The following is a 12672-nucleotide window of genomic DNA, read 5'->3' on the forward strand; positions in this document are numbered from 1 at the left end:
CGATCCATCGTGGCAACCTTTCGCGCTCCACGGACCTCGGCCAACGATATCGCATCGATATTCGCGCGTGTGCACGTTTTGAAGCCTGTCAGAAATTGCAGACAATTTTCTCCTACGCCTCACCGTACGTACCCCTCTTTCTCTATCTCGCGCTCCTTCTATCCAACGTTAATAACTATACTTGCCTGCAGAGTGCACCGCAGTTATAGCCAAATGGCTGACCGTTGACCGTTTTCTCTTTTTTTCAAGTTTCATCCCTTGATTTAAAAGTTCGATTTACATTTCACTATTCATGCTGCATTGATACAATTTAATAATTGGCGGGGAATCAATTGTTAATTAATTAATTATGGAAACAAATGGGATATATTTTATTTTCCTAACGAATTTCGTATAAAATTTTAATCGAAGAATTAGTTATTAATATTCTTAGATATAACAAGAAAATTGTATAATTAAAAAAATTAGTAAAATAACGGTTGATGATATTGTATTGGTTTTGAAGATCGTTATTGCAGACAATTTTCCTCTATATCTCGTGATATCTCGCTTCTTCTATCTCTTATGCTTCCGATTCTCATACTCTCTCGTCCCCTTTTATATTTGTTTTTGCCGCTGCTATGTTAGTTACTTGTTTTCCTCATCAAACGTTTTCGAGCTTTCTCTTCTTCACGCTTTGCCACGAAGAGACTCAGCAGCGGGGAATTATCCACGAATTAAATCGCGTTTTCACGAAAGGATGCTTATTAGTGACGTGATTGATGAAGAGTTTTGAAACGGATAAAATAACTTTATGTTTCAAGATATTTTAATCGATTAAATGCATTTCTCTAATTACTATGATTTGGGTTATGTTCTTTATCATTTTATTTTTTATATATCGATACTCTTCTTTATATACGCTTTGAATGACTACGTATAATGAGAGTCTTTTTATCAGATTTTCATAGTATTAAATTTTTACATTCGTATGAAATATTATTTCATACTATTAAACGATACGATTTCATATATTTGAATGTAATCCTATAATAAATACTCTGGCGTACAATAAATATGAATAATTTTTGTACCTATTGTACGTATTCTATTAAGTTACAGATCAAATGAATTTTTAATAAAGTTATTAAAAATAATATTGCTCAAACTTTGACGCAATTAATTCAGTACATTCTGTTTATTAAAAAAAAAAAAACAGGATTAAAATTTTTAATTGATTGTTACCTATAACTTGATTCATTTATATTTACTATAATTTAAATTTTCAACAGATTGTTTACTATTTAATTTTGATAGCTCTATCTGCAATATTTTTACGATTACAATTCTGTTAAATTTATAAACGTAAGTAATCCTAATTCCTCCTCATTTACATATTCTTTACAAAAATATCAATAAATTCGTGAAGAAGAAAGGAAAGAATTAAAATTTATAATTTTGAAAAATTCATTCTACTATTTCAAGATCTATAAAATTAAAACGACTTAACAATAAATAACACCTTTCCACGATATATATACACATCGTACTTACATCTGCATTCTCGATCGTGGTTGCAAACGTCGATCATCCCCGACGCCCATAGCCGGAACACCTCCGCGTCTAGATGCATTGTGCGCCGCTCACGTGATCCAATATACGAAAAGCAAAAGTGTTTACAGGCTGGCGGCCCGATACGAGATTAAACGTCGACGGTGAACCCAGCCTGGCCGATTAAAATTCCCCGATATTTTATCGACGTGGCACGATGGCCGGCGAATTCGACGCTTCCTCGCGAATGCAACATAAATAGGAATCGAGCGGCGGCGCGTGTGAAAACTTTCATCGGCGTCGATCAACCACGATCATCTCTCCATCTCTATTATAGCGGATCGTTATACGCTCGATATTTTAATTCTTCCACGTCGCCGCAATTTTCGACGCAAGAATCAACAGGTATACCCCCCTCCCCCCCTCTCCAACGCCCGAGAGTCTCGTTTCGAAGGAGGGATTTCGCGAATCGAGCTGTATTTAGAATGCAAAATTGCCTAAAATTCGATTCCAATGTTCTGTTCGAATTGTATTATTTGCAATAATTTGCAATGAAAAAGATGAAAGAAATAGTGTGCATCGATAAATTTTTGAAAAAATGCTTTTTATGGTGGATATGATAATTATTTGAAAAAGTGAACTTTTTATCTTTTTAAATTGAGTTTGGAAAAGAAAATTGATCAAAGTGATCTTGGAAGTCGGATAAAATCAGGGATAAATGAAATAAATTGAATGTTTCGTAATGTCATATTACTGCCAGTATTATACACTATATATGGTAGTAAAATCTTAAAGTTTATAATCAGTATATACATTTATTTAAGATTTTAGTGAAAATCTTGAATAGAGTATAAAAATATTTATTGTTCCTAAAAATACATTCACTAGACAATGCTACAACAGATTATTTAGCGTCAATTTATAGATTTAAAATAAATAAATAAACAATGAATGAAATAATATCCGTTGGTTACAATAGATTACAATTTCTTTCTTTTTAAATCGAAGAATTTATATCGAAGAAATAATTATAATTATACGTATTTCAATCGTAACAATCGGAGAAACAAAAATATATGCAGCATATGAATTTTTATAGCCAATCGTTGTCATGGAGTTTTATTTTGCGCATATTTGTACTAAATCAAATGTGAAACTGTATGCATTTACTAGTCAAAGTTTACATTTGATTAGTTACGAGTACATTTACTTTACAAATTAGTATGTGTATACAATGATTAATAAGTGTATACATTTACCGAGTTGACGTTTCTACCGCAATATATACAATAACATCTAAATGCAAACGTGTACTTAATGTTAACTATCGAAACGAAACACTTAAGAAATTAGAAAGCTACATTAAGAATGCTACAAAATATAACGTTGTGAAATCCACAATAATTGACACTTTAAAAAAAAAAAAGACACAAGAATTAAGAAAATTAGAAATTGTAATATGCAAATCGCATTAAAATTTTTCCCAATTTAACAACTAAAAAAGAAAAAAAAATATAATATATCCTCCTAATCTTTTCGATACATAACTAATAATATTTTCTCTGAAAACGTAAAACAATCTAACAAAAATCCGTGTCCTCTTATCCGAACGAATCTTGTTTTCCTCTTAGTTCGAATAATGGAGATTGTAGTGTGTGTTAATACGTACAGTTGTGCGGGTTTGTGTGCGCCCTATATAAGAGTGGTCGATGAAGTATCGTGGTATGCAAGTTGCACGTGCATACAGGTGCAGTAACTGTGTCCGACTCGTTTCGCTCGAACGAGCGCGAGCACCGTGAGCGGGCGGCCACGTGTTCCGCGTACCACGAGAGGACGGAAAATGGCTCGATATCGTTCGGTTGAATCGAGGCTTGGATTTGCTTCAGGTTATGGTCCTGTGTGATTGTACACCGCTTTCCGTAGAAAGTAGTTGTGCGTTTGGGAAATTGTTTTGTTATTTGGAATATCGACTTTCATTTTTTTCTTTTTTTTCTTTTTTTTTCTGGAGATTTAACTTGGCTCCGCTGGAATGGGTTATCTGAGTTTGATTGAATTTGGGAGAAATAGAAAGCGAGGATAAAGATAGTTGATTATTTAGTATCGGTTTTCTTGGATGGTTTTTTTTCTCCTTCTAGTTGGTTTATATGAGAATTTTATTATAAAGAGTTTTACGAGATATTTTAATGAGACTGATAACGCTGGTGTAAAGTAGAATAGGGCGTTGTTCGAATAATTATTGGAATAAAATTTTTATTTATGTAGTATTTAGTTTATTACTTTATTTTAAATAATATTATTTCAATATTGTTTTATTATAAAAGGATAACGTTTTTTTTGGCGGAATAGTTTTTCTCTATTGGATTCTTTTCTAAAATTTAAATATTCTTTTTGATTTCTAAAAATAAAATGAAATCTGTATTTCTTTGTGCGAGAGGTTTTATTATTTACCATTCTTTTATTCTTTGTTATAAAAATATTATTAAATAAACTATACACACACACTATTATGAATATATTGTTTTAAAGATTAATATTAAAATTATTACAATCATTAGCAATCTATTTTATTAAATTTCATTTTCATATTATTTATATAAATATAAATAGGTGATAGCACTAAAGATTAAAATTATACAGAAAAAATTATTTCTCAAAATTATTTCCAATTAATCAAAAGTCGGTCAAGTTTCGAATGTCTGGCCAACACGAATCAATCTACTTAATTATTCAACGTAGTCAATATAAATTTCATCTTTCTCCAATCGAATTAAAAAAAAAAGAAAAGAAAAGACCAATCAAACTTTCATTTAAGTAATTCGCGACTCTTCGAGAAGAACGCTCCTCCTTCAGATCAAAAGGTCGCTGTAATTATTAGCGTGCTTGATTAATCAACCAGCACGCAGAGAGCGAGCCAGAACAACGAACCGATGGAATATCGATCCCTCAACCGAATGAATCGAAAATCGAGCGGACCAAAGTAATTTTCAGTTGCTTCGATCGATTCCTTTCCTCGTTTTGTACTCGCTCGTGTGTATTCGTGTGAAGGTGGAACGAACCAACAACCTACAGCATGTGTATGTGTGTGTGTGTGTACAGTGGCTTACGAAACTATTCGAATTTTATTTACTCGAAGTAAATAAAATTGTTAGATTTAACTAGTGAAAATATTATTGAAAGATTTACAAATTAATAATCGTACAATTATTGGATTATATAACATTGTATGAAAGACCTCATATAAAAATAAGATACTGCAATGTTGTAATTCAAATTTTTAGCATAGTTTGTTCTAAAAATATATTATCTGAAATTGTATACGAGACAATGAATAAATGTTAACATTTTAAAATGTTAAATTTTACTTGTATAAAAAAAAATCTTTTATATATAATTCATCATAGAAATATAAACTTTCGTTAGAATCCAGATTTTCGAATTAAAAATAATTTTCTTTCGAATACTTTTCTAAGTTACTGTATATAATAATACTATATATATATATGTATACACGTAACTATTGAATACAAACGTGGGAGGCCTTTCACATTCCGTGGAGAAAATTTGTTCCACGGGCATTTTGCATCGATGGTCGAGAGGAAAAAGTTCGTTTTAACGACGTATATCTGGTTCAACGACGAACGATTATAAATATCACGAGTATCACGGTAAATTAATGAGAAACTACGACGAGACAAAATCGAGCATAAGAGTATATATAGTTTAGATTTGCTTGGTTCAAGCTTTTTTTGCCTCGTCTCCCTCTTTTCTCCCTTTCTTTCTCTCTCTTTCTTTTTCTCCCTGTTTTACCGACGATCGATTCCATCGAATGGATCACGTATGCAAAACGCCGCCTCTATCCGATGCAATTAAACGCACAACCACTCCTGACGCGTGCACACGGGCAAAAGAACTTTGTTTCATTTTCTCCTTGCACGCTTTCTCATTTTCACTTCACCGTGTGTTATAGTCCACGGGCATAAATAATCCAATGGATCGAGGCGAAGCGTGTCCTTCGTACGCGAGAAAAACACACTTCGAGCTTTGCTTTGCTTTGCTTTTATTGCTCGATCAATATAATTGTCTCACTTACAGGGGGAATATGGAAACACAGGCTACAAAGAAATCGTAGAATTTATGGTGAACGATGATGAGAACGTTTCGGTGTGGAACGATTTATTTAACACTGGTTTATTAAAGTGCTTTTACGATTACCACTAGATTAAACGTTTTATCCTTTCTGAATAAGTAATTAATCCTTGTGTCAATTCTTCGATATGATGAAATTTGGTTTAAATGAACTTGTGAAAAGGGACAAGCAGATTCGTATAATACTTGGTTGTTCATGTAATGGAAATTCGTATAATTTTTCTTGTCAGTTGTGTAATTTTTCGTTCGGTTAATTAGGAGTTCATGTTCACGTAGAGTATTTTTCTTTTTTTTTTTTAGAATGCGTAATCAAATATTATAAATTTGAAGCAATTTTACAAATTCTTTACTTATTTAAATATTGCACGAAATATATTTGCAATATATATTATTATAAATTGAAACTGTCGTTGATCTCCTGTTTTTATTTGCTCGTCGTTATTTATTCTTTCGATAATCTTTCGAATTAATCTATTTTAATACTTATTCTCGTTCACTGCGTAATACCCTGAGACTTTAGATTTCGCGATCGTGTAACAAGAACGCAAATGGAGTTACAGACTTTTTTTTTTTTTACAAGTTCTCGATGATGTAGATAATCAGTTTTCAGAATATTTAATTCCATTAAACTCATTTTTACTCTCATTTTATAATTATACCGTTTCACTTTACTTTTTTACCCCGACTCAGTATTATCAATATTTTAAACGTCACACTAACGAGAAGAAGTTGTATTCCAATTATGATCTGGCAATAAATAACGATGAAAAAGGTAAAAATATTTAATCATAATATATCAAAGCAACGTACGACTTCTATCAAAAATTTGATTACTATATTAGAACAAAAGTCGGTCAAAAAATAATAATCCAAATAATCAGGCACGAATAAAATTTCCGATCTAATTCATAAATAATTCTTAACGAATTAATCCTTTACTTTTTATCCTTAATAAAAAAAATACATATTCTTGATCTCTATCCAAGTTCAAATAATAATAGAAATTCGTCCAGAATATAATCAGAAATAACCGATTCGTCCATCCGTTTCCCACGTCGAGGGTCGAACCTGTGAAATTCCATCTTTGAAATTCCCGGGGTATCCTCGACGAGGAAGGCACCGTGTCGTGGCCGATTCGACGTGGCCACGTATCGTTACACAGCTAATTGCGGTATAAACAGCGGACTTTACGAGGCACCGGTGTACGGCTGGCAACGTTCGGCAAACATTAGCCGCCATTAACGAAGATATAAGGCCGCGTGTATTGATGCGTCGCGGTTGAAGATCCGCAATGTCAAGGAGAGAAGAAGGCTGAAATGTTAAGATCGTCGGTACCCCGTAATCGAACACCTGACGCTTACATTCCAGGAAATTGGCCCGAGATAGCCGCGCGGGTAATGCTAATGGATGGATATTAATTTGACCGTGGCGAATACATTTTAACTAATCTCGCTCGAGGTTATCGCGAGGGAAACGAGAAAGTGGGAGAGGTTAGGGTGCGAATCACTCCGTGGGCGTCAGGTGATACGCGTCTTCCACGTATATTGAAGTATTCTGTTGATCCGGAAACTCTGAATGCACCTCTCGATACACGAGGCAACTAGGCCGTTGCAATTTTGCGCACTTTGCCTCTCTGGTTGAATGGATCTTATGGCTGAATTATGGTTGAAGCGACTATGGATAGAGGAACTTAAGGAGATCGAGTGTGCTAGGGTGGAAGGAAAAAGTCAAAGAGTTGTCGAGAAACTCGAAATGCATCTTCGATAACGTTGATGGGCCACGTTATATTTATTAGTGTATCTTCCAACTTTGTGGGCGTTCAATTTACGCAGCGGATGTTTTAATGCTTGGTTTTTTTATTATTCATTATGATAATTCTCTTCTTATCTAGTTCGATGTTGCGTAATTTATTAGATATTGAGAGAAATAAAATCAACGAGAATAATGGTTCAGGCATAAAATAGAAAACTTATAATAAATTCGTGTATGTTATTACTAGATTCTGTGAAATATCGATATGAAAGATAACTCATTGTTCCTATATCATTCTACCTTGACTGACAACATCCGAAAATCCAAAAAGAAACAATCATATCGTTTCCGAAGTTTCCATTGTCAATAAGTTCCTCCCTTAAAATTTCGGCGAATTTTTTTTATCACAGCCGAGGTTTCACCTCGCGTGAGTCGTATTTTTACCGAGTCGAAATAAAAAAACGACATCCACCGGTCGACAATGGAAAATATATTATCGAGGTTTCGGCGAATATATATTTTTTCTAAGCGCGCGTTCTTTCGCATTGGAAATTTCCATTAATTCACCGGCGAGCCTCGATATATTTCATGGAAGCTCGATCGGACAGCGTCGAGCGTTTTTCGTTTCAATTTGCCGCCCACTCCTCTCCTTTCCTTTTCATCCTCCTTTATCTTTCACCTCTCTTTCTCCACATGCATCCCCGTGCTTGGAGATGCTTGAAACCGCAACTTAACCCAAATATCAACATTGGTTATTTTTAATTGCTCCATAGGGACCCGCGCTACTATTAATAACCCGCGCCTTGAGAAGAAGGGACCTCGATGATCATAAAGCGTGGAATTTTAATGATGCACACACATACACCGTGCGTGTACACGATTGTCGCAAATTATAAGGGAAAAGCGGCGTGGCGCGAGCACATTTAAAGATTATAGGAACCTATAAAGCTTTAGCTTTGGCAACATTTTATAAAGCCGATTATTCGGTATCTCGAGAGGAGGGAGAGGAGGAGCGGAACAGAATCCGGGGAAGGGGAAAGGTTTCGCCCGTTTCTCCGTTTCGAACTGACGAATCTTGCAGGAATTCGATGTACGCTCGACCAATCCTGCGATGGAAAACGTTGTATCCCCGCCGTAACAAGGTTGGATAGGATGAAATGATTGTCGGAAGGATGAAATTTCCAAGTGTCTCCGCTTTCGTTAATCCTTTCCCAGAGCCCTTTCGAGCTCTCCTCCATTGTAATTTGTTAATGGAGAAATTAAGGGGAGACAGTAATAAGTGTGCGCGAGGGCACAGGAGTGAGGATGGAAAAAGGATATTTGGAAGCAGTTTCTTTATTGTTTTAGATAAGATATTTTAAGAATGTTTCTCCCGTTGGAAATCTTATATTATCTTATATCGTGTGGAGATCAGAGAAACATTTGTATTATTCGTCTTATTTCAGTAAATGAGTAATATGTTAAAAATTATTAGTAATCATGATATTTTTACACCACTTAATATGAGCCAAACATACGACCGTTTACACTTTTCGAATGACACTGTAATGACACACAGGTGTATTAAAATTAACCAACCACAAAATGATAAAATTCTTATTACATAGCCACTTACAAAAGAAAATATAGATAGCACGTATATCCATCGTGTGTGTATTAATCATAAACAAAATATGCTAAAAGGGAGAAATGTTTATTAACTCCCTGCCCGATGTAACTAACACGGCAACTGCATAACAGTGATTTTATAACTCCAAAATGATAAAATTCTGAACACGATCATTCACAATTTCAAATGCAGAAAGAAAACACGTGTCATCGAGTGTACACATGTAATTAACACATTGCGCGCGTATTAATCGTGCACATATAGAAAATGCATAGAGATGGAGAAACACATAAGAATAAAGAGACAGAGAGAGAGAAGAAACGTTTATTAACTCGCCGGCCGGCGTAGCTTGCACGGCTAACGACGACGTTTAGCCTGAAAGAAGGCGTGTGCTTGTTTTGAAGGGATCAAAAGGGGGAGAAGGTTGCAGGCAGGCAGCGGCCGCCTCTGAAAGCCCGCGAAATTTCCAGCGACGCAAACATTTTTTCGCCTTCCCTTCTCTTAGTTCCTCGCTATATTCTTCCCTCTATTATTCTCTCCTCCTCTTTTTCTTTTTCTTTTCTCTCCCCCTCGTGACTAGAGAAACGAGCGTTTAGGAAAGAGGAGGAGGACAAGTGACGAGCAACGGGTTTCACACGAACGAAGACGCCGCGACAATTATACATGCGACGCCTTATTATAATCCGCCCTCTCCCTCTCTTTATATACATACATATACATATATATATATCTTTTCGTGTCGTTTAAAGCAGCTGGAACGTCAACGGGACCACGGGTATAATAAGGAAGAAAAGAAAGGGAAGCGTGGCGTGGTGAATATAGGATTCTACACGGTCCCTCTGTTGCCGGCCTAACCTCATTTAGTTAGAAAGTGTTTGCGCGATGAGACCGGCGCGAGGTTTAATTGGAAACGCCTCGTGTCTATCGCATCGCGTTCAAACCCAGAGTAGAATGTCGTCCTCCGAGCCCTCGGCCGTAATTGGTCGCCTTTCTCGCTTCATCCGAGACCGCCACGATTTTCCAGAGGGGATACCCATCCGCAGACACCCACCCATCCAATGATAAATTTGTATATTCGGACTAATGGCGCGCCTCGCGACGAGTCTCGTCGAACGGAGTTCGGGGACGAGATTCATGAGATTCTTGTGTTCGGTTTGAAAAAAAAAAGAAAAAAGAATGATGCGTTAGATGGGTCCGCGAATGAATGCGGAAGAAAAGTGAGTTGTGTTTTTCAAAAAATTATATTTTTAAGAAAGATTAATCGAGATAGGATAGGTAATTGATAAAAAAAGTCTATTAATAAGGTAATAATTTAATAATATAAAAGCCTTTTTCCTTCATATCATTATTTAAGAGATATTCTCATTAATATTTCATAACATTCTTTAAGAATTTCTTACAGCAAAAGTATAAGAGTTAATCTATTGAAATTTTATTATATCATTATACTATTTTATTATACTATTATACAATATAATTACTCTATTCTAAGAACTTTTTTCTTTTTTTAAAAAATATTTCTTTAATCTGTTCTGGAGAAATATAATGACGGGATTTAATTTTTAATCTCCACGTAATATAATATATATATATATATATATAATTTATAAATCTCTTTAATTTGAAATAAAAATTTTAATTTTCATGTTTAATAAGAATATAGAAAGATCAGGATATTAAAATAAACATTTTATGACGAAAATTCTTAAAATGGTGGCCATTAAACTAAGATACTAAAATTGTAAGATAAACGTAAAAAATTGTTAATAAAAAGGAAGTATGTATTGAAGTGATTTTAATAACAGATCGGGGCAAATGTACATATGTCGTAAATATAAATCGTTAAAATTTTATCGATAATATCATACAAATGTTAATATTTTTCGCCAATGAAAATATTTCTGAATAAAAACAAGAAACAAAAGGAAATGTTTCACAGCCATAAAATGAAATTTTTATCAGACTTGTAATAAGTCGTAAACGAATCCGGATCGCAATACCATTAAAATCGATTCATTAGTACCAGCTACTGAAGAGAAAATCGCTTTGTTAATGCTTCGATAATACGTACGACATACATTGAACGATCGCCGCATACATACTTATATTTTTGCGAATTATCAATTTTTAGTCAACATCATTGAATTCGTAATGCGTATCCGACATAAATCTGGACTCGTTAATGTACCCAGCTACCCGTATAACCCAATGAAATATTAATGAACGTAGAAATATTCGTTTTCACGAACAAAGAGAAATCTCGTAATTATTGGCGCCCCCTTTCGCTTTATCCAATCCCTTCTCTTGATCAAACCTTACCCTCGTAGTTTAACATCCCTCCAATAAACTGTCTCTTTTCCTAAATATTGAGTTGGCCACAAAGTATTTATTAACATTTATATTTGCTCAAATATTCTGTGAACCGATTCCAAGGAACACAACAATCAAATTGCAATTTGTATTGTAATTAATATTTCGTGAATTTAATAATTTATTATCTTATTACATACACTTTTTATGATATCAGATATTATTTATCATTATTGATGAAAATGTGTGAATGCATTGATAATTTATCTACAAAACTAGATAGCATGTAATTAATTTTCTAGTGGTAACAAATGTGTTAACTGCACAGATTACGCACATTGACACAAGAAAAGCATTCAGAATTAATTGAAATTGGAAAAAAAAAATCGTTTTCCAGAACAATATTACATGCATCTCTTCAAATAAAAATTGGATTCTTCTTCGTTTATTACGACGTACTCTCTACAATTTTACTCTCTTTATATTATTATCTTTTTTGAAATTTTCGTATAAATTCTTCGATTCTGAAGAAATAAAAACGATATCTAGGTCAAATTTTCGAAAAACATTGGACAACAAGGATTTCTGTAAATGAGATATTCTTCTTGAAAGATTGAAGAAACAAATTAAAGTGGAGAATATATAACGGAAAGAAAAAATGATAAAAACTGCAGAAATTAATATCCATTAATATCCCTTCCATCAGTTTTACATATCCTTATCTTTAAAACGAATATTTTTTTGTGTTTCAAATTAGAATTCAATTGATCTAATCAGAGGTAATTAACGTGGCTAATTAATCGACGTTATTCGCTATTGTTTCAGAATGTTTGGAAGTAGTGGTGCTTGTGCAGGTTGCGGCAACGCGATACCTGCCACCGAGCTGGTAATGAGGGCGGGTGGATCGGTATTTCATCAGAAATGCTTCACCTGTAGCAAATGCGGAAATCAACTGGTTTCCGGCGATAGGTAAGATTCAGATCTGATTAATAGACTCGCTAACAATTGTTATTACTACGTTCTCACCGGAATAACAATGAAAAAACAACTTTTCGTTGTCTCTTGCATGTTCCACAAACAAACAGGCCAACTTATAAAAATATTTTCTCTAGATTAAAAGTAACATAACTTTACGAATATTTTTCATTTTTGTTTTGAAACTCGCCGTTAAACTAGTAAATTAAGAAATTCAAAAATATGCAACTTACTATCATAACTTTTAACAGATAGATAAAATATTTGAAAGTTTATACAATATTGTACAAATATTCATATCTTTTATATTCCAATTAATTTGATAATTAAATCAAGATAAAAATAGTAGA

The 12672-nt window shown here is 33.9% G+C and overlaps 1 protein-coding gene across 6 annotated transcripts in view; it reads left to right on the forward strand.

Moving 5' to 3' along the window:
* Window positions 1-12672, forward strand: part of LOC107995538 (LIM/homeobox protein Lhx9) — a 601193-nt gene that overhangs the window by 580330 nt on the left and 8191 nt on the right. For all 6 annotated transcript variants that reach the window (XM_028665570.2, XM_062083417.1, XM_017053117.3 and 3 more), the window contains one exon: window positions 12173-12316. In XM_028665570.2, coding sequence (XP_028521371.1) covers window positions 12173-12316 — 144 coding nt within the window. The remainder of the gene's footprint in view (window positions 1-12172; window positions 12317-12672) is intronic.

The sequence above is a fragment of the Apis cerana genome, linkage group LG12 (assembly GCF_029169275.1).
Source record: "Apis cerana isolate GH-2021 linkage group LG12, AcerK_1.0, whole genome shotgun sequence".
In the NCBI taxonomy this organism is placed as follows: Eukaryota; Metazoa; Arthropoda; class Insecta; order Hymenoptera; family Apidae; genus Apis; species Apis cerana.